The 25,352-nt window shown below is 44.1% G+C and overlaps 1 protein-coding gene across 2 annotated transcripts in view; it reads right to left on the bottom strand.

The window, feature by feature from the left end:
* Positions 1-4,936: 4,936 nt before the first annotated feature.
* The window catches only part of LOC121643444 (EMILIN-1-like), a 32,698-nt gene continuing 12,282 nt past the window's right edge, over positions 4,937-25,352 (bottom strand). For both annotated transcript variants that reach the window (XM_041990883.1, XM_041990875.1), the window contains 10 exons: positions 23,447-23,617; positions 20,615-21,475; positions 15,314-15,650; positions 13,876-14,157; positions 13,536-13,784; positions 13,039-13,200; positions 12,261-12,377; positions 11,883-11,900; positions 11,662-11,796; positions 4,937-6,434 (listed from right to left, as the gene is read on the bottom strand). In XM_041990883.1, coding sequence (XP_041846817.1) covers positions 6,112-6,434; positions 11,662-11,796; positions 11,883-11,900; positions 12,261-12,377; positions 13,039-13,200; positions 13,536-13,784; positions 13,876-14,157; positions 15,314-15,650; positions 20,615-21,475; positions 23,447-23,617 — 2,655 coding nt within the window. In that variant the 3' untranslated portion in view covers positions 4,937-6,111. The remainder of the gene's footprint in view (positions 6,435-11,661; positions 11,797-11,882; positions 11,901-12,260; positions 12,378-13,038; positions 13,201-13,535; positions 13,785-13,875; positions 14,158-15,313; positions 15,651-20,614; positions 21,476-23,446; positions 23,618-25,352) is intronic.

Consider the following 25,352-nt stretch of genomic DNA (forward strand, 5'->3'; position numbering starts at 1 on the left):
TTCCCAAATGTGGATAATTTTGATCCAGATAAAATCTTTTGAACAACTGGACCTATGATACCAAACAGCACACATTGACAAATTTAAATCTTTTTAAATATGAAGTAAGCAGTATGTTAGTGTGCATATTTATTTGGTCTAATAAAACTGTATTTTGCATATTTTGAAATTCTTGTTCTTCTCTGCAGGACACTGACCTGGAGGAATTGTCAGTTAAAGGCTTGAAACTAGATATACTCACTGAAGTGGTCGAAGATTATGTTGGAACCGTCAACTCTGCTTCAACTACAAGGAGCATTGCCTTGGTTATCGAGGAGCAGATTGTTGTAGATGACATCGGCGACTTGCCTACAGCATTTTCTCTTTGGCCTCACATATGCTCTGAACTTGGACCATCCTAAGGACCTTAAGTACACTTTTGAGGCAGTTCAGAAGGTGTTCATGAACTTGGGTACCCACTGCTCAGCCAGGGTTTAGGCCCTAAAGAACAATTTGCTGAAGTAGCCCGTTTTGATGATACCAGTGATGTGCTGCACTGGTAAGTGCTGACCACTAGCTTACTTTTTAAAACTTTACTAAGTTGTTATACAATTCAGAGATAGCATCATTGGAGTTATTGTTTGACACTTGTTTGTTCTAAATGCAATAATCAAAAAATGTTATTGATGAATGCTGATAAAAGGATGACAAAAATGCTCTTTTTCTTTATTCAAAGTTGATGTTGGCAGCTGTTTTCTTAAAAGGTTATATTTATATTTTGAAAAAGGTACAAGCTGGGATAATAGGAGGGTCTTTGGAAAAGCAGTACAGCATTTTCATAAGAAGCAATAAACAGTGAAATAGAAATATAGATTGCTGAATCTAATTTCAAATTCAATAATTAAATCATACAATAAAAACATTCTTTTGCAAAGTGTTTTGTAAATAAAACATTAGTGATTTCCTTTTCCATTTCTGTTTTCTATTCTCCTCTGCATTTTCAAATCCCTCCTTGATGGTTTTCCCTTCATTTATCTTTGGGGCTTTGAGCAGTGAAAACCAAGTTAAACCAATCACAGCTGCTTCTCAACTGTAACCAGCTCTCTTAACGGTTAGACGCCACACTTGTGCCTCTGTCTTGCATCTCCGATTTGGTGAAGTAACATCTTGCTAACAGCTCACTAACTATGTTGGCGGTACCGATGTTGATATGCAGGAGACTGCTGCAGATAAGTCAAAACTTTAAAGAATCTATCCAGCATACAGAATATGAATTTCTCTAAAGTTTGAGAAGGTCACTTTGCAAATTTATATTTTTATTGTATGAATTATTAAATTTGAAATTATATTAAGCAATCTATATTTTTATTTCACAATTTATTACACCTTATGAAAATGCTGTATTGTTTTTCCAAAGACCCCCTTGGTCCTCCACAGGATAAATGCTACTGAGTGTAAAAAAATTTTACAGTTTTTTGGGGGGTGGGGTAAGGGGTTTAACAATCCCATAATGCACCTTTCATTCACTTAATAGTTGACTATTTCTTTTATTCATTTATAGAGTCCATTGAAACAAGTTTGTTTTCTATAATTTATTTAGTTTGTCATTAGTTTGATTATTGCTGTTATTTGTAACAAGAAATCAAATTATTTGACAACTCGATTAGTTTTTATTCTCTTTTAAAAGGTGGCATTTGTTTTTAACAATACTGAAAAATATACATCTTCATATGTTCATGTTACCACTTTAACTTGGAACATTTCATGTAAACTGCTCTTCAATTTCTCTGAATAAATTATTAATTTGAAGGGGTATTTGGATTCTTAATTGTAGACTTCACAACTAAAGAATGAGAAGTTCAGCCAACTTAAAAAAGTAAGGCAACCAGCTGCAAAGCGTTTTTGAGTAAACTCAACAAACAGGCGTGTGTTGAATCAACCTACATCAAGAGGGTAAATGTAAGTTGAAAAATAAGTTGGGCAAACTCAAAACTACTCTTCAAACATATTCACACTGTTAAGTTGAGCCAACTTGTGTTCACAAGTTGACTCAACTTTTTTAAGTGTATTTCAACTGAACAACTTGAGTTGTTTCAGCTCAAAGGTATGAGTAGACTGGACTTGCCATCTTAAGTTTATTGAACTTAATATTATGCATTGATTTACCTTCTTAATTTAGGTTCACACAATGCAAAAGTCCTTAGTTGAGTTTACTCAAAAACGCTTTGCAGCTGGTTGCCTTACTTAATTAAGTTCAGTCAACTTTTCTTTTCTTACAGTGTAGAGGCTCAACATCCAGAGGGAAGTTTGCTTTCCTCTGGACGTACATCCCCAGACCCCTCTTACTACCCACTCTCTCTGTCTCACACACACACACACACACGTAGGGAGTTGGGAGGCGTGGAGCCATGCGGGGTGGAGTGGAGGGGGCCATTCAGTGGTCTCCTTGGATGCACCCCGTGGCGACTCGCCTCTCAGTTTTAATTGCACCGAGACACCAAAACACAAGAAACACAACACACAAACAATACCTGGGGAGCATGGTATGAGGTGCATGTCGGGCCCGGCTCCCGGCTCATTGCGGTCACTGCCCCTCAATTTTAATTGCACACACACTACATAAACAGTCAGGAGCGGGGAGGGAGAGGGTATTGGGGACCTCTCACACCCCTGTTCCCCCTGTGTGAGGCCGGGGGCAGGCGGGGGGAGGTGGTGCTCCGGGGCCGGGTCCCGAGGTGGCTGCGCTGGTGGGCTGCTGGCTCTGTGGGTGTTGGGTCAAGGGGGGGTGCTTGGGGCTTGCTGTCCTCTAATCAGCCTGGGGTGTCCCCCACGGGGCATGGTGGGTGGGTTATGTGTGACGTGACTGTGTGATGGTGAGTGCTTGTGGGTACGGCACAGGGGAGGGTGTGAGTGTGGGGTTATATGGGGTGCAGATTGGAGTAGGTTGGGAGTGGGGGGAGGGGGTCAATGGCACCCTGGTTCCCGGGGTGTGCGGCTGAAACATCGGGGTGTGTGCTGGCCTACGCCGGCTGGTTGTCTGGGGGGCCTGGTCCTTGTTGGCATGTTGTGGGCCCTCTGCCTTTGGGGGGTGGGGCGGCCGCCTCTGGGCCCCCGACGGCCCTGGGCCCTTCGCTTTGGCTGCCCTGGGTGGCCGGTCCTTGGCAGGGCCGGCGGCTGCTGATCTTGGCCCACTGGGACCTGTGCCCCAAGACCGTGGGGGGCTCTTGCTTGGCTCTCCTCTTGTCACGGTTTCTGGGACCCACACCACGGGGGTCTGCACGGACTGCAACGGGAGTTAGAAGGAGGCGAGGCTGCAGACGACCTCACTGCACACTGTCGCCGCCGGCTCCCAGGTCTGCTCCAGTGCCCCACCTCTCCACGCCGGCTCCCAGATCTGCTCCAGCGCCACAGCGTCCGACGCCTGCTCCGAGGTCCTGCCCGGCTCCGCAGCGTCCGACGCCTGCTCCGAGGTCCTGCCCTGCTCCGCAGCGTCCGAAGTCTGCTCCGAGGTCCTGCCCTGCTCCGCAGCGTCCGACGCCTGCTCCAAGGTCCTGCCCTGCTCCGCAGCGTCCGACGCCGGCTCCGAGGTCCTGCCCTGCGCCGCAGCGTCCCACGACGGTGTCCAGGTCTACTTCCCCTGTGTCGGTACCATGGTTGTCCACAGCTCGAGTTCCTGTTCCCGAGGGGGTCTCGGGTCGAGACGCTCCTCACCCTGCTCGAGTTCCTGTTCCCGAGGGGGTCTCGGGTCGACACGCTCCTCACCCTGCTCCAGTTCCTGTTCCCGAGGGGGTCTCGGGTCGAGACGCTCCTCACCCTGCTCGAGTTCCTGTTCCCGAGGGGGTCTCGGGTCGAGACGCTCCTCAACCTGCTCGAGTTCCTGTTCCAGAGGGGGTCTCGGGTCGAGACGCCCCTTACCCGCTACTGGTGCCCGACCCAGAGATCCAGTCTGCCCGTCCGCCGCCAGAGGTCCAGTCTGCCCGTCCGCCGCCAGAGATCCAGCCTGCCCGTCCTCCAGAGCTCTGGTCCAAGCCTGCTCAGCCTCCGGTGATCCAGCCTGCCCGTCCTCCAGAGCTCTGGGCCAAGCCTGCTCAGCCGCCGGTGATCCAGCCTGCCCGTCCTCCAGAGCTCTGGGCCAAGCCTGCCCGTCGGCCTGAAATTCAGCTGTCTGCACAGCCTCTGGGTCGTCCGCCGGAGGTTCTGCCCCGGTCCGTCCGGCCCCCTGGCCGGCCGCCTGAACTGATCCTGCTGTCTGCACGGCCTCCGGGTCGTCCGCCGGAGGTTCTGCCCCGGTCCGTCCGGCCCCCTGGCCGGCCTCCTGACCTGATCCTGCCGTCTGTTCAGCCTCCAGGTGGCCCCCCCTGAACTTTGTCAGTGGGCCTGTCTTGTTTTGTACTGGTCCCTCCTCCGGACCCCCTCCGCCCTCCCTGGGTGGCCTGCTTGGGGTTTTTCTCTTTTGTGGACTTTGTTGGGCCGTCTGGTATCCGGCCCTTGAGGGGGGGGGTTCTGTCAAGGTTTCTGGGTTTTGGTGGGTGTTTTGATCATGTTTAGGATTTTGGTTTTTGTCATGTTTACTTCGGTGTTCTTGGTATTTTGGTTCTTATAGTTATGTTCATGCTTTAGCTTTCAGTTTTGTCATGTTTGGTTTTTCCCTCTTGTTTTCCTGTGATTTCTGTTCTGCCTCATTAGATCACCTGGCCTGATTAGTAATCCACTTCACCTGTGTCTTGTTACTCCCTCTGTGTATAAGTACTCCCGGTTTTCAGTCATTCATTGTCAGATCCTTACATTTGGTCATGTGTAGTTTTTGTTCACTGGCTTTATCCTTGTCGTGTGTGGTTCCCTGTCTTGGTTTTGGGAAATAAACCTTTTTACTTGCACCGAATCTGCCTCCTGCCTGACTGCCTGCATTTGGGTCCTCACCTCCACCTCCGCCCGTTACACGTGACACCTCTGTCCGTTTGTAAATAAAATTCATCTGTAATACAGCATGAAAGCATATATAAAGCAGGCAAAGATCATACTTAAATCATCAGTAAACATTTTCACAGTTTATCAAAATCCCATTTTTATATGTGTCGTGGATAAATTGATTAAATGATATCACAGCTCTTTCACCTTCAGTTTGAATTCACATTTATTCTACACAAGTAACTGATAGTCCAGAAAAAAAGGGCAGATTTACAGATGCGAGTCCAAAGCTGACTGTTAGAAAAATTTCCATTTGGACAGGGTCAACACCTGGGTGATCCTGCATCATATGTCTCTTATCACTGCTTTGTCGACAAGGAAAAACTTGGACCTGTCAACTTTGGAGTCGTTCCATCAAGTGGTTGTGTGAATTTTACATCCTCATCATGAAATGTTGTGTTTCTACATGAATATTTATTTTTTTAAAAAGATATTGTCTGGACAGACAGATGTTATCAACATGGAGACAGCTGTTGACATGATGAATGAATGCTGCATTGTCAGCTACATCATGGCAGAGTTGATGTAAAACAAGACATTACATGCTGTTTACACTAAATATTTTATATAATGTGGTTAGTCGTATTCTAGGGATGGTTTGTGATGTCTGGGTAACTGAATTCTTTATCAGTATCTTTTATAGTTTGTAAATTGATCATTACCATGGAAACAATGTCAGCTATGTGCATGAAATTTTGTTCTGCAAATGTATCCAAGACTTTTGACTTAATGACAATAAAGGATTCTAATTAAAATATCAACATCTAAAGCTCCTTCATATGGTGATAACAAACATCACAATCTATAGATCATCAATAACATGTCGATAATCACATTATGTTTAAACCACCTGAGGTAAGATTTTCATCTACAGATTCCAATAATCAATCAAGATGTTGCCTAAATCTTGTTGTGTGGACATTTTGACTAGAAGATAATCCAGGTTTATGGTGACATCTTCAGGTTGGTGTCTGCCACTTCAGAATGATCAGATATCCTTGGCAGATTTTGTGAGATATTCAATATAATACTTTAGTGGGAGATACACCATAATGGGTTCTGAATTACACCTGAAAGAGGAGAGGATGAAAGTCCTGTCTGTAATGAATCAGAAAGTTGTTCAGGCTTTCTGCCAGATTTCATTCTCAGACATCAATTTGAATGTCATATGTGTTCATAGAGCAGCATGCCGTTGAAGAAGGTGAGGGGTTCCACTGAGTGGGCTAGTTTCCCAATCACCAGATCAATACACACTGTGTCCTGAGCCTGCAGAGGCAGGATGATACTGAAGACGGCCAGAGAGCCCGCAATCATTTTAGCTTCAGCCACAGGGTTGTTCTCAAGGCCTTCGGGCTGATATCCTCCTGAGTCCACCCGGGCCATTCCGTAGTTGGAAGTTGAGAGGACTGCTTCAATCTTTTCATTCTTATAACCCGTCAGAACAGCGCTGAAGAAGTAACGTCCATCTACAGGTGCGGTGAAAATACCTGATGGAAACATGTTCCGTTTATTTGAGTAGCAAGATAAATATTAATAAAAAAAAAATTTTATGTACCCATAAGCAGGTTTTTTATTTTTTTTATTTTTTTTTTTTACAGATTTCTTTTGTCATTTTATTTTACTTAATGGGTATTTAAAAAAAACAATGGTAAAGTCTAAAGTGTGACTTTTAACCAAATTCTTCATAATGATAAATCACTTCCTAGAAATGTTTCTGATCATTAAGACAACGACAATAATAATAATGGATAAGATTCATATTGTAATTTTCTGCTGAGGGTGATGTATGGTGAATTCATTATTCTAGTGGTTCCCAACCAATTTTCTTCAGGGACCCCATTTATGCAAATGCTAAAAAGCTGTGCTTGGTTTTATGTTCTCAAAAGTGAGATTCTGTCCTTTGATTAAGCCAAGGTTAAATTGCCAACATATAGCCTCTTTTCTTAAAATAGGGACAATGTGTGGAAATAAATCACAATGGCTCTGAATGTTCAAAGCCTCTGGGACCCCCTTTCCTTGTCAGAGGACTCTCTTGAATGGCCCCAGACCCCTGGTTAGGAACCACTGCATTATTCTATCACACCTGCTGGTGGTGCTGTTCTACCACCTGAGACACTGCAGCCAGTATGTGCAATAATCAGATGGAGAACATTCACTCCTGAATAAAATTACATAAATTATGTGTTAACCGTCCTGTTGTGGCCCACAGGTGTTAGGAGGACATTACAGGGGTTAAATTACTGATTTCACACATGAAGCCAGAATGAATCAGAAACTTGTCCATGTATATATCAATGTGTGAACTTCACAGAGAGACACCAACATCCAAAAACGGCAAATGGCCTGCCACACTTGCTACAAAAGCAAGTCATTTCTGTAGCAGTAGCTGCCATTCCAGTAGTGATAGTTGCCGTTCCTGTAGCGGTTGTTTGCGCTTCCTGTAGCAGTAGTCCCATTTCCTCAACGGTCTCTCTGTGGGCTAGCTGCAGACTTTTCACATTAGTGCGAACTCCTACTGCCTGTGCAAGTGTCATATCAACCACTCATGTTTACAACAAAAAATGCATATGTTTGCACAGATTGATCTGCTCTGTCAGTTGTGGAAACAGATGACATATATGAAACCATCTAGGCTATACTAAATCTGTTTGATCTTCTGTGCTGGTTTGTGATGTGCTTTAGAAAACGTGATAGTAATTTAGGCTAATCATAATAATAAACATGTTATTGCCAAAGTTCTGTTTAACTTTATCACCTCAGCCATCTCAGCATAGCCTCTCAGCCGGCCTGTTTAATTGATTTACAATTGAATGATCACCAAATTTAAGTGGTTGATGAAGTTAATTACTCTTTTTCAATGGATAGATGGATGTTACTTTGTCCAGACATAGGCTTGCCGTTCTTTTGTATTCCGCTGTACACACCGGTGAAGAAAGGCAAGTGCCATTCTCTTCCAACCATTTGTAATTAGCTGGTCACTTGTTTCTTCATATAACTTTCCAGATGTGCTCCAGTTTATTGTTAAATAATGAATGCAATAACTATGATGTAAGGTTAAGATCAAGCCTCTTAATTGTCATACTTCCTTCTTCTACCTTTAAATGCCCGGAGAGGGCCAACGATGTAGGGCAGGCTAAAAGCTAGACAGTTTGCTCCTAAGAAGGACTGAAGATTAAGTCCATTGTATTTGGCACATCATTTCGACTACCATGCTAGGCGGAAATGACTGGACTTGCCAGTATTTATCTGTAAGACAATCAAACCGCATTCTCCTATTCAGCACCTTGGGGGTGGAATAATCTAAAGAAAGATCTTTAACTAGAAACGCTTATGTCCATAAATGAATTTAAAGCTTCCATAAAGAATGTGGTGATGGAAACGTGCTGTTTTTTTTGTTTTTTTTTTTAAATAGGTGTTTTTATGACTATCTACTTGTTGTCTTACTATGGAAATGTAATTGATTATATTATGTATTCTGCATTTACTTTGTGCTTTGGCTGCTACCTTGGCCAGGTCTCTCTTGAAAACGATATTTTGAATCTCAATGGGACCTCCTGGTTAAATAAAGGTTAAAAAAAAAAAAAAAAAAAAAAAAAAACACACTCCTCCCTGAGCCGCCACCTTACCGTGGTGGAGTTTGCACATCCTGCCAAATCCTAGGACCTATGTTGTCAGGGGCTTTATGCACCTAGTAGGGTCACCAATGGGAAAAGGGTCTCTAGAGGAAGGACCAGACAATGCCCCGCCAAATAGACTCCTACAATAACTAAAAACAATGGATCCAGGTTTCCCTTTCCCGGACGTGTCACCCAGCCACCCCGGAGCCAGACCTGGAGGTGGGGCATGGAGGCCAGAACCTGGCCTTTGCCCATGGGGCCTGGTCGGGCTCGGCTCAAAAAGGTGACATGGACCCCCCTCCCGTGGGCTCATCACCTGCAGAAGGGGCCGTAGGGATCGAGCGCAGTGTGAGAAGGGGTGACAGCCAAAGGTGGGGATCCTAGCAGTCAGATCCTCGGTTGCAGAAGCTATCTCTAGGGACATGGAGAGTCAACTCCCTGGCAGGAAAGGAACCTGAGCTGGTGCACAAGGTTGAACGGTTCCAGCTAGATATAGTTGGACTCTATCGATGAACGGCTTGGGCTCTGGAACCACCGTCCTCAAGATGGGCCGGACCTTCTTCCATTCTGGAGTTGCTCTCAGTGAGAGGTGCTGAGCAGGAGTGAGCACACTCACTGCCCCCCAAATTGGCGCCTGTACATTGGGGTTTTCCCGGTGGACAAGAGGGTACCCTTACTCTGCATTTGAGTGGGGGGACAGGTCCTGACTGTTGTTTGTGCTTAAGCACTGAACAACAGTTCAGAGTACCCACCCTTTTTGGAATCCTTGGATGGGGTGTTGGAGAGCACTCCTTCCGGGGACTCCCCCGTTCTGCTGGAGGGCTTCAATGTTCACGTGGGCAATGACAGTCAGACCTGGAGGGGCATGATTTGGAGGAACAGCCCTCTGATCTGAATACGAGTGGTGTTTTGTTATTGGACTTCTCTGCTTGTCATGGATTGTCCATAACGAACACCACGTTCAGGCATAAGAGTGTCCACATTTGCACTTGGCACCAAGACGTTCTAGGCAGCAGTTTGATGATCGACTTTGTAGTTGTATCATCAGACTGGTGGCCACACGTCTTGGACACTCAGGTGAAGAGAGGGGCGGAGCTGTCAGCTGATCACCAACTGGTGGTGGGTTGGCTCAAATGGCTGGGGAAGATGCCAGTTAGGCCTGGCAGATCCAAATGTGGTGTGAGTTTCTGCGGGGAACGTCTGGCGGAGTCCCCTTTTCAGAAAGAGTTTCAATTCCCATCTCCGGCAGAGCTTAAACCATGTCTCAGATGAGGCGGGGAGGGGGGGCATTGAGTGTGAGTGAGCTGTGTTCCATGCCTCTATTGTGATGCGGCCAACTGGAGCTGTGTACGTATGTTCATCGGTGCCTGTCGTGGCGGAAATCCCCAAACTCACTGGTGGACACCAGCAGTAAGGGATGCCGTCAGGCTGAAGAAGAGTCCTGTCAGGGCTTTTTGGCCTGTGAGGCTAAAGAGGCAGCTGATGGGTATCAGCAAGCTAAGCAGAACATGACTTTGGTGGCCACTGAGGCACAAACTCGGGCATGGGAGGAGTTTGAAGAGGCCATGGAGAATGACTTCCCAACTTCAGAGAATGAACTGCCACAGCTTTGTCCACATTTCCACCAGTAAATCAGAATTGTTTCTGGTGAGTTTTGGACTCCACCAAGGCTGTCTTGTCTTGGATTCTCTTCATAACTTTTATGGACAGAATTTTAAGGCACAGCTGAGATGTTGAGGGGATCCAGTTTGGAGGCCTCAGGACTGGGTCTCTGCTCTTTGCAGATGATGTGGTTCTGCTGGCTTCATCCAGCCGTGATCTTCAGCTCTCGCTGGAGCAATTTGCAGCCGAGTCTCAAGTGGCTGGAATTAGAATCGGCACCTCCAAATCCGAGACCATGGTCCTCAGCCATAAAAGGGTGGATTGGGATTGGGAGATTAACAGGCAGATCGGTACGGCGTCTGAAGTGATGCGGATTCTGCATCAGTCTGTTGTGGTGAAGAAGAAGCTAAACCAAAAGGTAAAACTCTGGATTTACCTGTCGATCTACGTTCCTACCCTCACCTATGGTCACGAGCTGTGGGTCGTGACCGAAAGAACGACATCGCAAATGCAAGCGGCTTAATGTATTATTTATTATATTTATTATAGTCCTTTTTAATATTTTGTGTTATTTGTGTGTTTGTGACTGATTGTTTTTAGTGCTGGCTGTACAACAAATCACCATCACGCGATACTAAAAATTCCTTGAACCTTGAAATGAGTTTTCTCCACAGGGTCATTGGGCTCTCCCTTAGAGATAGGGTGAGGAGCTTTGTGATCCAGGAGGGGCTCAGAGTAGAGTCACTGTTGCTCCGCATCGAGAGGAGCCAGATGAGGTGGCTCAGGCATCTGGTCGGGATGCCTCCTGGACGCCTTCCTGGTGAGTTGTTCTGGGCACGTCTCATAGGGAAGAGGTTCCGGGAAGATCCAGAACATGCTGGATGGACTACATCTCTTAGCTGGCCTGGGAATGCCTCGGGATCCCCCCAGATGAGGTGGTAAAATGTGGCCGGGGAGAGGGAAGTGTGGGCTTCCCTGCTAAGGCAGCTGCTACTACGACCCGACCCTGGATAAGCAGTAGATAATGGATGGATGGATGGATGGATGGATGGATGGATGGATGGATGGATTGACAAGCAAACGGGTAAAAAAACCTAGACATTTTACCACAAATCTTTCAATATCCAGGTGGAAGACACTTTTATTTACATATTAAAGTGTAATGTGCTCTACAATGAAAAACTGTAATAAAACAAAGTTTTTGCCACTGTATATAATGGCTACAGGATTGGCAACTATCGCTACAGGATCAGCAAGTGACGCTACAGGAAAAGCAACTACCGCTACCGTAACGGCAACTACCACTACAGGAATGCAACTCCCGCTACAGGAACAGCAACTACCACTACAGGAATGCAACTCCCGCTACAGGAACAGCAACTACCACTACAGGAAACGGCAAGTGCTGTTGTTGCAAGAGTGGCAGGCCTCTTGCCGCTTTTGGATCTCGGTGCTGCTGACTGACAGGTGATGCTCTGTATGCATCAATGCTCACCCGTTCTGGGATCATAGAAGTCGCCCTCATTAACAAAGAGTTTATCAAAGACGATAGTTCCTGCTGTGTCCATGGGGACAGTGAGGGCAGCAGAGAAGGACAGTCTTGGGACATGAGCGTCAGCACCTGGAAATCCTGGAAACATTCAGACCCACAAATTACAGATCACACACTGGATAAACATGAGACCTGTCTAGGATAAACTGTCAGGGTTAACTCACCTGCTTCACCTTTGGGACCTGGAAAGAACAGAAATATTAGAAAAGTTGTGAAAACAGGAAACAAAAATCCCAAAACCCTGTGACATCTTTGGTTTTCACTTTTCACTAAATGATTTTAACTGAAGTTTTCTGAAAATTTCCTCCAAAATCTTAAATCTAATCTTATGGCATCATAATTTTTTTGTCTGAATTGACTACAAATATTTACTTCTTTCTATCAGCATCATGCTTCCAACATTCCTGTTCTTTGACCATTTTTGAAAAAAACAGGAAAATGAAAAGTGTTTTTTTCACATGACACAAATTAAATTCTCGTTTTTGTTTTTCTCTTGTTTGGATTTGAAATTGTACTGTAGAAATGTGACATCGTCTTCCCACCTGGCAGACCTCGAGGGCCATTTTCTCCTTGTTGTCCTGGTGGTCCGGGGGGGCCCCGGGGGCCTGGCAGCCCATTAAATCCTCTCTCTCCCTGAGGTCCAGGAGGTCCAGGCCGGCCTTTGTGAAGGTGAGCAAACAATAAGTGTGGAGGCATCTTCACCAACACAATTTAATCTGATTTGACCATTTCAGACCAATATCTGCCCTATTATCTGTGGAAATTCAGACTGGGTCTAATAGATAGCAGTTCAGGGAGAATCAGAGATAATTTCCAATCATGAATTTATCAAAATAGTCCAGACTTTAACCGCACTGATTAGCTTTAGGGTGAGCTGGAGAAGCCTTTCGACAGATTATCCATCAGAGAAAAGATTCATCAAACTGTGGATGGATGTTAAATTACTTTGACTTTTCTGTGTGTCTAAGCTAAATATGGGAGCTAATAACTGAACAGAATTCCCAATAAAATTACTTTCATTACCAGATTTCTCTGTTTCTTCTTTTAAAAACTGGAAATAAAAGCAGCACATCCAGACTTCATGTCAAGTTTCCGTAACTGAAATAATCTCCAGACTGTTGTGCTGCTTTGATAAAATCCTGATTTTAGAACCAAATTAGAGAATCCAGTGAGATTTCCATGGATTATGATCTCTTGCAAAGGACGCTGGAAGCTGCAGGATGTCCACAGCATCATGACATCATAAATAGATCAATAGCTCAGTTATTCAAACCAAAACTTTAACAGTTCATGGAAACAGCTACAGAATGAACAGATCACCAGATGGGTTTTGAAAGATTTGGTTCAGGGTTGAGTTCAGGTTTTTCATCCTGCTGTAGATATCTTCTTGGTCATTCTGAATAAAATCCAAAATTCTTCGATGATGGATGACCGTCTCGTTCAGACCAGAAACACATGTCCACAAAGTGGACTGGTTCAGTCCTGAACACAGAAGCAGAAAGAAGGAGAAGAAAACAAACAAACAAAAAAAACAAGGGGGGCATGAAAATAGTTTTCACAAACATAATAGACTCAGAGTCTGAATAAATCCTCTTTTTTAACATTTTATCATCAGATTTAATCATAACTTTATCCTCTAAATAATCATTTACATAATATGGGGGGTGCTTCTTCACAGAAAATGTAGTCAGATGTTGCTTTGCCATAGGGACTATCTCCCAGCTGGACATCAGAAAATTGTGATGGTTTAAGTGCAAATACTATAGTTATTATACAGAATGCTTTCAAAGTGAAAATAAGGTGTAAAGGTAGCATACCTTCCTTTAGCTTGTCGATAGAGTCAGAAATACCATCCAGCCTTCCACAGACTCCCTCCAGCTTTGACAGCCTTTTCTCCAGCCCATCTCCAGACCTCTTACAGTTTCCCATCTCCACCACCAGCATCCTCTCAAAACGATGGACATCGTGTTCTACCTTATCCAGATGATTCCGACTTTCCTCGATGTGCTCTGTCACCTCCTGCTGTATTTTATCCAGCTCAGAGATAATCTTATCCTTGGTGTTTTCTGCCAGAATTCAGAGAGTGAGAGAAGAGAGGAAAACTATGGAAGGCGCAGTAAAAAATTAAGCCAGATCGGATTAGTGAACCCGACTCACTGAGGTCTGTTATGACGCTGCTGTGTTTCTGCACCATATGTTCAAGACCCTTCAGGGTGTCGTTGATGGAACTGAAGATGAAGATGACCTCAAACACTTCCCCCTGTAGCCTCTTCAGATGGTTATTGTTGATGGAGCCTCCAATTACACTGTGGCCATCTAGAGGTTCTTCTGCATCTAACCCAAGACCAGGTCCACTGGTACCACCAGCACCTCCAGGCCCACTTGCACCTCCGGCATCATCAGTATCACTGTCACCACCGCCACCACCAGTAGCGCCATCTGTCAGAGGTTTCATACAACTCATAAAAAAATTCATTAACTTGTGTTTAAATTCTTCATAGCTTGCCAATTGTCTTATCTATTCTAAAAACTCAGGTCACTGTAAACTCGGGACTGTAATAATTTGGGTAAATAAATTTGAGGGCTTGTAGGGGGGTGTGCTGGAGTGTATTTAGGGGTATTGTTATTAAACATTAGGGGCAGTGTTAAACACTGGGGTGTCTTTTCCCTCTGCCCTTGGGGGGTGGGGGGATTCTTCTGGGCGCTTGTTGGCCATCCCGGATGGTCAGTGCCATTGGGGGGTCAACAGCTGCCGATCTGTGCTCTGTGACCACAGGGGGCTCTGGCTGGGGCGTTCCTCTGCTGTCCTCTGGGTGGGTCCTGGGTGGTCTTTATGGTGGGGTAGCTAGGGTTGGTGCTCCAGGATTGCAGCTGATGGCCCAGGTCCCTGGGCCACCTTAGTCTGCCTCTAGCCTCTGTAGAGGCATGGTTAAAATCTGCAGAATTACACTCATCTCTGATCCTTCCTCATCCTCTGCATGCTGACTCAGCACTGAGGTGTCCAGTGTGTTTATACACTAAGAGATGCTTTGGTTCAGGTTTGTGTGTTTCTGGTTCTTTGGTTGTTGTGATACTTGTTGTTGTTGCTGTCTTGGTTACTTTTTTAGGAACTCCTGATGATTGTCTGCTTAGTTTACCTGTAACAGCTGTAGGAAATTCTCTGTTTTGTTTCTGTACAGGTGTAGCAGCTGCTTGTCTGCTGTTAGATTAAGTTGAAGCTTGTTGCTTCTATCTGCTGGATCTTTGCCTCCTCTTCCTTTGTTCTACTTTCTATTTTACATCTCTTCACTATTCTCCTCTTTTTTTATGTTCCCTCCAGTCAGGTCCAGCAAGACTACATAAATCCCATAATTCAAAATAAATAAATAAATAAGATTTTAAAATAAATCAGATTATTAGGAGGTGCCTTATACCCATAAAGCCACCCTTGGCAAAGCAAATTTGTTCAGCACAACACATCAGATAGACCATCATTCTGCTGCCACCACACTGGACAAGACGAGTTAGAAAACAATAGTAATAATAATAATAATTTGGGTCAGTATAAACTCAGGTCAGTGTAAACACGGGTCAGTAACTGATTGATGGATCTGACCTGTTAACGGGTCAACAGTGGTCCTGCATTGACCTGTATGCTTCTGGACATCCTTCCTTAGAAGACGAAATTCATCTTGTAGGAGAGAGCAGGTGTGGGAACAACCGTCCCCTCCTGAGTCCAGTCTGATCTGGATTCTGTTGATGTGGTTCTGTATTTTTCCCAGTGCATCCTGGGAATTATTCCTCAGCCTCTGTAGCTCATCCTCCACCTTTCCACAGAGGTGACAATCTCGCCCCAGCAGCTCCACCTCCATCACAATTCGGTTGAAGTGTTCTCCGTGATCACCAGTCAGAGACTTGATCTTATGGATGTCCTGACTCAGATCCACCAGAACCTGAATAATGGTTTACATCTTATCAATGATGAGCAGAAAATAAACCAGTTCCTTTACATCACTTCAATCTGCTGTGTTAATGTATGAATGTTTTTAGCTGAATAAACAAGTTCTTTTCTTTTTCCCCTTTGTTTTAATGAATAAAGTGACCATCATGAAGAACAGAAGGTCTCTGCAGAACCAGAGGCTGCAAAATCAGAACCCTTGATATTTTACAACAGCCATCTCTAGTGAGTGTGAATTGTTTAGAGTAACAATGAATTCAGATGATGAACTGTAACAGAATGATTTATCCTGGACTTTAATCATTTTACTCTCAACGATCTAAAATGACCAAACAAAGGATGAAAATGTGAATAAATTCACCCATATATGCTTTGTAAGGGCAGCGTGGCTCAGTGGGTAGAGTAGTCATCTTGCAGCCTGAGGCTTGCCGGTTTGATCCTCGGCCGGTCGAGCCCATGTCGAGGTGTCCCTGTCACATCCCCAGGCTTACAGCCTGGGTCTTGTGTATGGAACTTCTGCTGCATGGTTGCAAGATGGTGTTTGGATGCAAATCTGGCTGAGAAATCCCTCCTCTTCCGCCTAGAGATTGATTGCCGCTCACCTACGTCAGCACCAATCCCTGACATTAGTCCTATGATTGGATACTGCCACTCCCGTGCCTCCTCCAATGGGGACCAATCAGAAGTTAGCCTAGACTTTAAGGAGGCATTGCCATCATTCGAGGCAGCTGTGTTCCATAGGCGTACAGTTTGCCAATTGGGATTGTGAAAAGAGACACTAGTCTGTGACTGTGAATAACCCTTGTGGTTTTGGTGAGCTCTAGTGGGTCCCTTTAGTTGTGTGCACAACTGTGCATTGTTGTGAGTTAAGAATTGGGAAGAGATGCTCTCATTTTTGAGTAGTGACTTGAATGTGTTTGTATGGAGGCATTTTGGTATTTTGGTTTTGTATAGAGTTTTGAGTTAGGTTCTCGTTAGGAGACGTTTGGTATTTGATATTGGTTTATATAAGAAAACTTTGTGTTGTAAGTGTTAAAGTTATATATTTTGGAATAAGAGTACTGTTTGTTTTCATAGAGTAACTAAGGGTAAACGTTAATTGGTAATTGTAACCCTAATTAAAGACACCTTTTGTTAATTATTTTTATTTTTACCGGACATGATATTTTGCCATATATAGGACACTTCCTATTAAGTGCTAGAGTATATTTTGTTTGAATGTGGGTTTGTAAATAAATTATCCTGCTATATATAATTTTGTTGGTCCGGCTTGTTTTGTTACCGACCCCGATTCCCTTAGTTTGTAGAAGAGGTCGTAACAAAAGTGGAGGCTCGTCCGGGATCCTTTTTTATTGAGAGTCTGTGAGAGTCTCTTTTCTTGATTGTAAGTTGTGTTAGCATATCTGCATTGTGGAAGACAACAGGCTGTTTTGTACCATGGCTTCATTTAATCTGAAGGAGTTCAGAGAGAACCCTATTCTGGCTGGAGTGGACCTGTGTCGGAAAGATGATCTGGCATTAATCACAGACTGTTATGACATCTCTTTGCCAAAGCAGATATTGAAGAAAGACATGTGGGCGATTGTTGTGGCTGGATTAATGAAGAGAAGTGTCCTGTGCCATAATGATGTTGGTGTTGTGGGTGTTCCTGTTGTATTGCCTGTGGTGGCTGGTCTGCATGACGAGGCGGGACCTAGCAAAGATGAGCATGGCAGCTAGCTGGGATCAGCTGGTGCTGAGGAAGAGACTCCGATGGGAGATGATGGGCAGACTACACCCGTTACTCTTCCGAAATTTGATCCCTTCCTCTTGGATAACAGTTCAGGTGTCTCCTGAGTTGATGCTTGGTTGAGGATAAAATTGGCCAGGTTGCAGATGGAAGCCCATGACAAAGTCCAACAGCGCAGTATGCAGCTGAAGATCCAGAGAATGGAGATTGAGGCTGATAAACAGGTGCATCTATGTAGTTTGGAGCTAGAAGCTCAAAACCAGTCCACCTCACAAGCTTTGGATGGCTCTGATGGCTCTCAGAGTGCATCGTCATCCTCTAGTCACTTCGATATTATGAAATTCATACCTTTTGTACCAGTAATCAGGGATGGAGATGTGAACTGCTATTTTGCAGACTTTGAAAGAATAGCTTTAACCCTGAAATGGCCTAAAGACTGGTGGTCATTACTTGTGCAATGCAGATTAAAAGGGAAAGCTCAAGGGGTTGTAGTAGTGCACCCTCTTCTGAACAGCCAGTGTCACAACATTGTGAAGGCAGCAGTATTGAAAGCTTATGAGCTGTTACCGGAAAACTATAGACAAAATTTCTGAATGTTTAAGAAAGAAGAATCCCAAACATTTGTGGAATTTGCTCAGAAGAAGAGTAACCTCTTCGGCCAATGGTGCTCGTCAGGTGGCGTGAGCACATTAGAGTCCCTAAGAGAAATGATACTCCTATAGGAGTTTAAAAAACAACTCCTTGAGGACGTTGTGTATTTAAATGAGCAGCGTGTAGCGATGCTGTCTGTTGCTGCTGTTATTGCAGATGAGTATGTGCTAACGCACAAAGCAGTATTTCAACCCATAAACACTGCTGTTGGGATCACTATAACAAATAAACGGTCCTGCATTGACCTTCCAGAGGAACGTACTTGTTATTATTGCCACAAAGTGGGGCATTTGATTGGGAATTGTCTAAAGCTGAAACAGAAACAGAAAGGACAATCCCCTCATCCCCGGAGGCAAGGTAATTCCTGCTCTGGAAGTGCTAGATAAGCCGGAGATCAGTAAACGTCACAGCATTAAACATTTATATAAACAATGTATAATTTCTGGACCACTGCCCTCCCCCCATTTTTGGAGATGTCACATTCAGCCACCTCCAGCAACGTCTTGTCTGGCTTAAAGGTTTCTGCAACTCCATCAACATTCCATATGTCTACAACTTTTCATTCGTCTACAATAGACCATACCTCTTTAAATCAGATGGCATTCATCCAAATCAAACAGGATCACAACTTTTTTCCATGAATATTGAACTCACACTCCACTCCTGCAAATTATATGCAACAGGAAGCTGACTATTTAGTACAGAATGGCTTTGCAAACCCTAGGAAAAGTCTCTGGCGTTTGCCATGTTTAGTGGAGACTAAATCAGACGGTTCACCATGCTTTATAACAGACTACCGAAAGGTAAACACATTGACAGTGATAGATGCATACCCGATGCCGCAAGTGGAAGATTGTGTAGACGCTATAGGATCCACTCGTTTTGTAACTAAATTAGACTTACTAAAAAGATATTGGCAAATTCCTTTAACTGAAAGAGCATCCGAAGTCCGAACCCCGGATCGCTTTTTGCAATATACTGTAATGGTATTTGGAATGTGCAATGCACCCGCAATTTTTCAGAGGTTAGTAAACCAGATGAAGCGTGGCTTAAAAAACACCCCTATGATGACAAATCATAGACCCAGCTTTCTCTTACCTGGACGTGGGTCACTGGGGCCCCCCTCTGGAGCCAGGCCTGGAAGTGGGGCACAGAGGCGAGCGCTTGGTGACCGGGCCTTTGCCCATGGGGCTCGGTCATGTTCAGCCTAAAAGGGTGACATCCCCCCCTCCCATGGGCTCACCACCTGCAGGAGGGACCACCTCCAACACCCCCTCCAAGGACTCCAAAAGGGTGGTTAATCTGAACTGCTGTTCAGTGCATAAGCACATAAAACAGCCCCCCCCCCCCCACCCCACCCAAAGGGGGGGACAGAGAGAGAGAGGCTACCCTCTCATCCACTGGGGTAAACCCCAATGTACAGGTGCCAAGTCGGGGGGGGGGGGGGGGGGGGGGGGGGGGGGCAATGAGCATGCCCGCACCTGCTCAGCGCCTCTCACCGGGAGCAACTCCAGAATGGGAGAGGGCCCAGTCCTCTTGAAGTCCCCCAGCAGAACAAGGGGGTCCCCGCAAGGAGTGCATCCTAACACCCCATCTAAGGACCCCTAAAAGGCTGGGTACTCTGAATTGAGCTTTTCATTAAAGATAAAAATAAGATTTAAAAAAGTAATTATTTTTACACTTTTATTTTATCTACCTTAGATGTTCAGCCCTTTTTTCAGCTGTGGCTGGGGTTAAAGTAAAGTAGTACATAAATAAATTGATGATGATGATAAGGGCTGTACGGTGATGTGGTGGTTAGCACCACAGCCTCACAGCAAGGTCGCTGGTTCAAACCCCAGCTGGGGTAAGGTTTGAACCTGGGGGGGCGTGGCCTTTCTGTGTGTAGTTTGCCTGTTCTCCCCGTGTATGCATGGGTTCTCTCTGGGTTCTCCGGCTTCCTCCCACCGTCCAAAGACATGCATGTTAGGTTTATTGGCCACCCTAAATTCTCCCTAGGAGTGTGTGTGTGTGTGAATGGTTGTCCGTCTCATTCTGTGTCGGTCCTGCGTTGGACTGGTGACCTGTCCAGGGTGTTCCCTGCCTCTCTCCTGTCGAATGCTGGGACCCGTAACGGACTAAGCGGTACAGAGAATGAATGATGAAGAAAACACATGTGATGAAGTTCATGAGACTGCAGGTTCTGGTTCTGCAGCAACTAGACCAGCACTAACTTTTACGGAGCCCTGAAGGCTCATCATTCAGATAATAAATATTCATTAGGTTTTTTTCTTTTTTCTTTCTTCCTTTAGGTGGTCAGAGAACTTAGACATGCTGTAAAATCATAAAAACAAAACAAATTTGTCTCTATTAAATAAATTAATTTCAAGTGAAAATTCTGTAATGCAAGATTTTGATAAAAAAATAAAGAGAAATTTAACTTTACAGAAGAAATCTCATCCCATACAAATGTTTTGATTTTCTGAAGATAAAAAAAAAACATCCCTTTTTTTAGTCAGTTTAAACATGTTTCTGCTCAGAAAGAAATGTCACAACTTCAGAAATCTGCAGGACTATTGGTTTTGATCTTCATTACTCACCTTGTTGTTCAGAGAGTCTCCAGAAACGGACAGATTTCTGAGTTGAGTGTTAAAATGTCGAATCTGATCCTCAATGGAAACAACTCTCCACTCCAAAGATTTCTCACTTGTATCTTCTGTTTTATCACCCAACGGAGATAATTTTTCTCCTCCTTCTGTAGATCCCTTTTCTCCAAACCTTTCATCTCCATCTTTTGTGTCACCTCCTCTTCCTCCTCCACTTTCAGACCCCCCACAACCAAAATGCTCCATCTTCCGGTAAATGAGGGAGGTGATGTTTTCCAGTTTTGACAGCCTCTTGTTATGGTCACCCAGCTTGTCCTTCACCTGCTTCACTTCTAATTCTATCTCTGTGATCCTGAAGGTCTGGTCATCAAACCGGCCCAGGAACTCTGTCTTCAGTTCACTGCCCAAGTAGACCTTCAGGTTGTTCTCCACGTTTGAGCAGTTCTGCTCTGTTTGTTGCATGCTGCTGTTGATCCACCGCTCCAGGTCCTTTATCCGATGATTTAGACCATCTTCTGTCAACACACCATATTTTCCATGTCCGCTGATTCCACCATTCAAACCTCTTCCTTTAGATCCACTGCTGCTGCCACCTCCTTTATTGGCCTCCTTATCCAGGTGGTTCAACAGAACATCAAAATTCTCAGAGGCAGAACTGATTTTGCGTTCAGCATCACTGATGCGGTTTTGTAGATCAACAACATCATCACAGCATTTCTCAAAATGTGCCACTTCCTGTTGCAGCCGGTCCAAGCCTTGTCGATACCGAACGTCCATGGCATTCAGCTGCTTCTCCAGAGCTCGAATCCTCTCCCGGTCCTCTTGCTGCTGTTGGCGGAGATCTTCCACACCAGCCTGAAAAGAATCAAACCTTTCTTAGTGCACATTTAGGGTGCATTCACACCAGGATAGTCCTCTAGCAGGGGTTTGCAACATTCATCTGGACTGAGTTTGCATTCACGCTGCACTACTCAACCGAATAGGAAGTTTTAAATAATTTGTTAGCGGTGGCACTGCATCAAGAATTACTGAAAGTGAACACGAGACATAACGAACAAGAAAACAGGTTCATCTGTTGGTTAATGAAGGACAACTTGTGTTTCCATCAGATTAAATCATAGAGCTACATAAGATCCTAGTGGTCTTGGATTGATCAGATATCTCTCAGAACTTTTACAGAGTTTTTCCACGTTCAACCACAAGACATTTCTCCCATCCAGAGCTGCTGTTTATCCCTCATGCACTTATGTCTTGTTGGCCACTTCCTGTATTTACTCAACTTGAAGCGGACCTAGATTTGCGTTTGCAGGTGGACTAAGTCCACTTCTTTGATCTTAATCAGTTTCTTTAAACATTTATAATTCCCCCAAACGAAGAAGACTTTCCTGGCAAACAAAACAGACTTTCCCCCAAAACATGGTGAACTTTCCCTGAAACTGAAGAAGGTTTTCTGTACAACTGAAACAGAAAATGAAATTAACCTCCTCAGCAAACGAAGTACTTTACCCCAAAATGAAGAACACTTTCTCCCTCAAACAAAACAGACTTTCACAGCAAATTAAGTGGACTTTCCTAACAAACATATAAAAGAAAAGGCTGGTGTGAATGAACCCTTACAGCTGCCGGTTTCCAAAAGCCAGAAATTTCTACTTAATATATTTAATGTTTATTTAATGAGAGTTGACAGGTCTTTAAGTCTTTGAATGGTCTACAGCAGAGGTCACTAACAAGCGGACTGCAGTCCAGATCTGGACCTAGAACCTGTCCCACATGGACCCGGAGTTAAAATATAAAAATCTGACCGGGTGCTTTCATTTTAACAGGCACAACTTTTACAGTCTTTATGGTAGTGGTTAGGAAACACCCTGACCAATTGAGTGTGAGGTAAGCCACCCCATGTGGTTCACTCAGCCAATCAGTGTCTGAGGCTTCCAGCGCAGCGGTAAACTGCAGTTACATCAAACAAAGCAGGGATAAAGATGACTGTGCCAGAGAAAGGCAGCAGAGTTGTTAAATCTGCCTGTTATCAGCGACTTTGGGCTTGTTTTTCTGTTAAGTCTCTTGCAAATATCGTCATTTGTGGGTTTGTTTTTTTCTGAGTGTAGTTGCTTTTTTGGGCTGGTCCTGCTCCTGTTATGAAGCCCCCTGATTCTCTCACAGTTGTCCACAATATCGGATTTTCTGTTAGAAAAGTCCAGAGTATAAGAGGGGTGATTTAGGTCACAGTTTATGATAGCCAACTTCACTTGACAGAACAACAGTGACGATAAATATAATAAATAGGAGATGTGTAAAATATTTATAATAAAAAGAATAGAAAAGAGAGAGTATGGGAGGCCCCATCATGCAGCCTCTCTAAAAGCCTTATCCATGAGGCAAAAATCAGTTTCACTGTCATAGCATGACTTACCCCAGGTTATATTTGAGATGATCATTATATATATATATATATATATATATATATATATATATATATATATATATATGTATGTGTGTGTGTGTGTGTGTGTGTGTGTGTGTGTGTGTGTGTGTGTGTGTGTGTGTGTGAATAAAGAGAGAGAGAGAGAGAAAGTCAGAGTCATTATGATCTCCCAGACCTTGGCTCCTAAAGTTTTTCTCTAACTGGACCTCTTTAAATTTTAGTTGAATAGCCCTGATCTACAATATCCCAAATGAAATCAGAGACTAAATGAAAAATCTAAATTTTTGGATCATCTTGTGTAGATCATCAGGAGAGACTTGCAGTGTTCATGTTGTTTATGAAGAATAGTTTGTGGCCTTCATGTAATTTGAATTATCAAATCATTAAAGATTGTGTTTGGGTACCTGACAAGATGAGCAGGACAGCGAAACTCTCCTCTCCAACTCATTCAGGATCTCCTCCTTTAGTGAGTTCAGCCTCCCTCCACATGTTCCTTCAGACTTGCCTCCATCTAACTCATTACCTTTCCCATTGACCAGGTGGTTGTTGATACTGACCAGGGTTTTATCATGAGCCTGTTGGAGGAGAGAAACATCAGATACAGTTTTGACAGTTAATAAAACAGACCAAAACATCTTGAAGCATATTTTTTTTAACTTAGTCGACATTGTAATCTTGAAAATCTACACAGGAACCTGTGATGGCATTGACAAGAATTAATTCCACCTTAGCTGACTGTTTGAGGAAAACGCAGCAGCTCCGGTGATAGAGTGGTTTTCTTCCACATGTATATTTGAGGTTTTGATCATCAAATGTAATGTCCTGAATAATTACAGAGCTAGACAGAGTCTTCCTGGGTTTTTCAGGTCCAAACACAACAATCTCAGTCTTGTCTGAACTGAAAATTCAGTCATCCAGGTCTTAATGTATTTAAGACATCTTTGTAATCTAGCAAACTGATTGGTTTCATCAGGCTTCATTGATTGAAGTATCACCCTGAGTATCCTTCACATATCAGTAAAAGTTTATACCATGCTATACCAAGGGAAGCATGTATAATGTGAAAAGTATTGGTCCAAGTACAGAACCCTAAGGAACGCCATGATTACTCTGGTGTGTGAGGAAGACTCATAATTTACATTAACAAGCTAAAATCTATTAGATAAATATGATTTAAACTAGCCTAATGCAGTTCCTTTAATCCACATAACATGTTCAAGCCTCTGTAGAAAAGTGCTGTGATCAATGGTGTTGAATGCAGCACTGAGATCTAACAAGATGAGTCTAGACAGAAGTCCTTCATCTGAGGCCATGAGATCATTGGTAACCTTCACCAGGTCTGTCTCTGGGCTATCCATATGGGTAGAGGATTCAGGGTGCTCTTCTGCAAGAGGAATCAATATAAAAAAAATTTTATTCCACATTTCATCTCATTGCTCAACAGGTCGCATTTAGCTGGATTTTATCTTTAAAGTTTTTGTATAGATTCTGTGTTTTCATAGATATTTTACAAATATTTATATACAGTTTCTTTTTGTTTGCATCCTGACAGCCTGGTCGACAAAGCTGTTCCTCAGTCTGCTGGTCTTGGCCTCAGTCTCCTTCCTGCTGGCAGCAAGCTGAAAGGGTTTTACAGGTGAGGTGAGAGGTGTAGAGAGGTCCTTTGCAGGGAGGGGAGAGAGGCACTGACAATCTTCTCAGCTGCTCTCATGATGTGTTGGAGGGTCTTCCTGCAGAATGAGAAGCTGATATTGTACCACTCTGTGATGCTGCTGATCAGGACGCTTTCGATGGTGCATCTGTAGAAGGTGCACATGATGGGGATAGGGCTCTAGCTTTCCTCAGTTTGTGGAGGAAGTAGAGGGGCTGGTTGGCTTTTTTTTGCCAGTGATGTGGTATTGATGACCCAGGAGAGGTCCTCTTTGATGTGCATACCCAGAAATTTGGATTAAGAGCAGGTAATTTTAGAGCCACTACTTCAAGGTTCAGTTATGCTCATGTGCAGTCTGCGTCTGGTAGGGTCCATGTAGCTGATGTAGATAAAATATGCATATTTTCAGACTGAACCAGCAGGAAGGTGGACACAAACAAGTAAATGTGAAAGAGATTTAATAAAGCTCACCAAAGCCTAAACTGTGCATAGAGATGCACTACAAAAAACACAAAGGCGAACCCGCAACCCACCGGGAGGTTGATCTCAAGCACAAGGTGCAGGACGATCAGGACAAGCATGGTGGAAGTCCTGGATATGGTCAGGGTCAAGAATATCCTCACAAGGGACCTTCAAGGCCCTACCCTTCCCAGTCCACC

The sequence above is a fragment of the Melanotaenia boesemani genome, chromosome 1 (genome assembly GCF_017639745.1).
Source record: "Melanotaenia boesemani isolate fMelBoe1 chromosome 1, fMelBoe1.pri, whole genome shotgun sequence".
Classification (NCBI taxonomy): Eukaryota; Metazoa; Chordata; class Actinopteri; order Atheriniformes; family Melanotaeniidae; genus Melanotaenia; species Melanotaenia boesemani.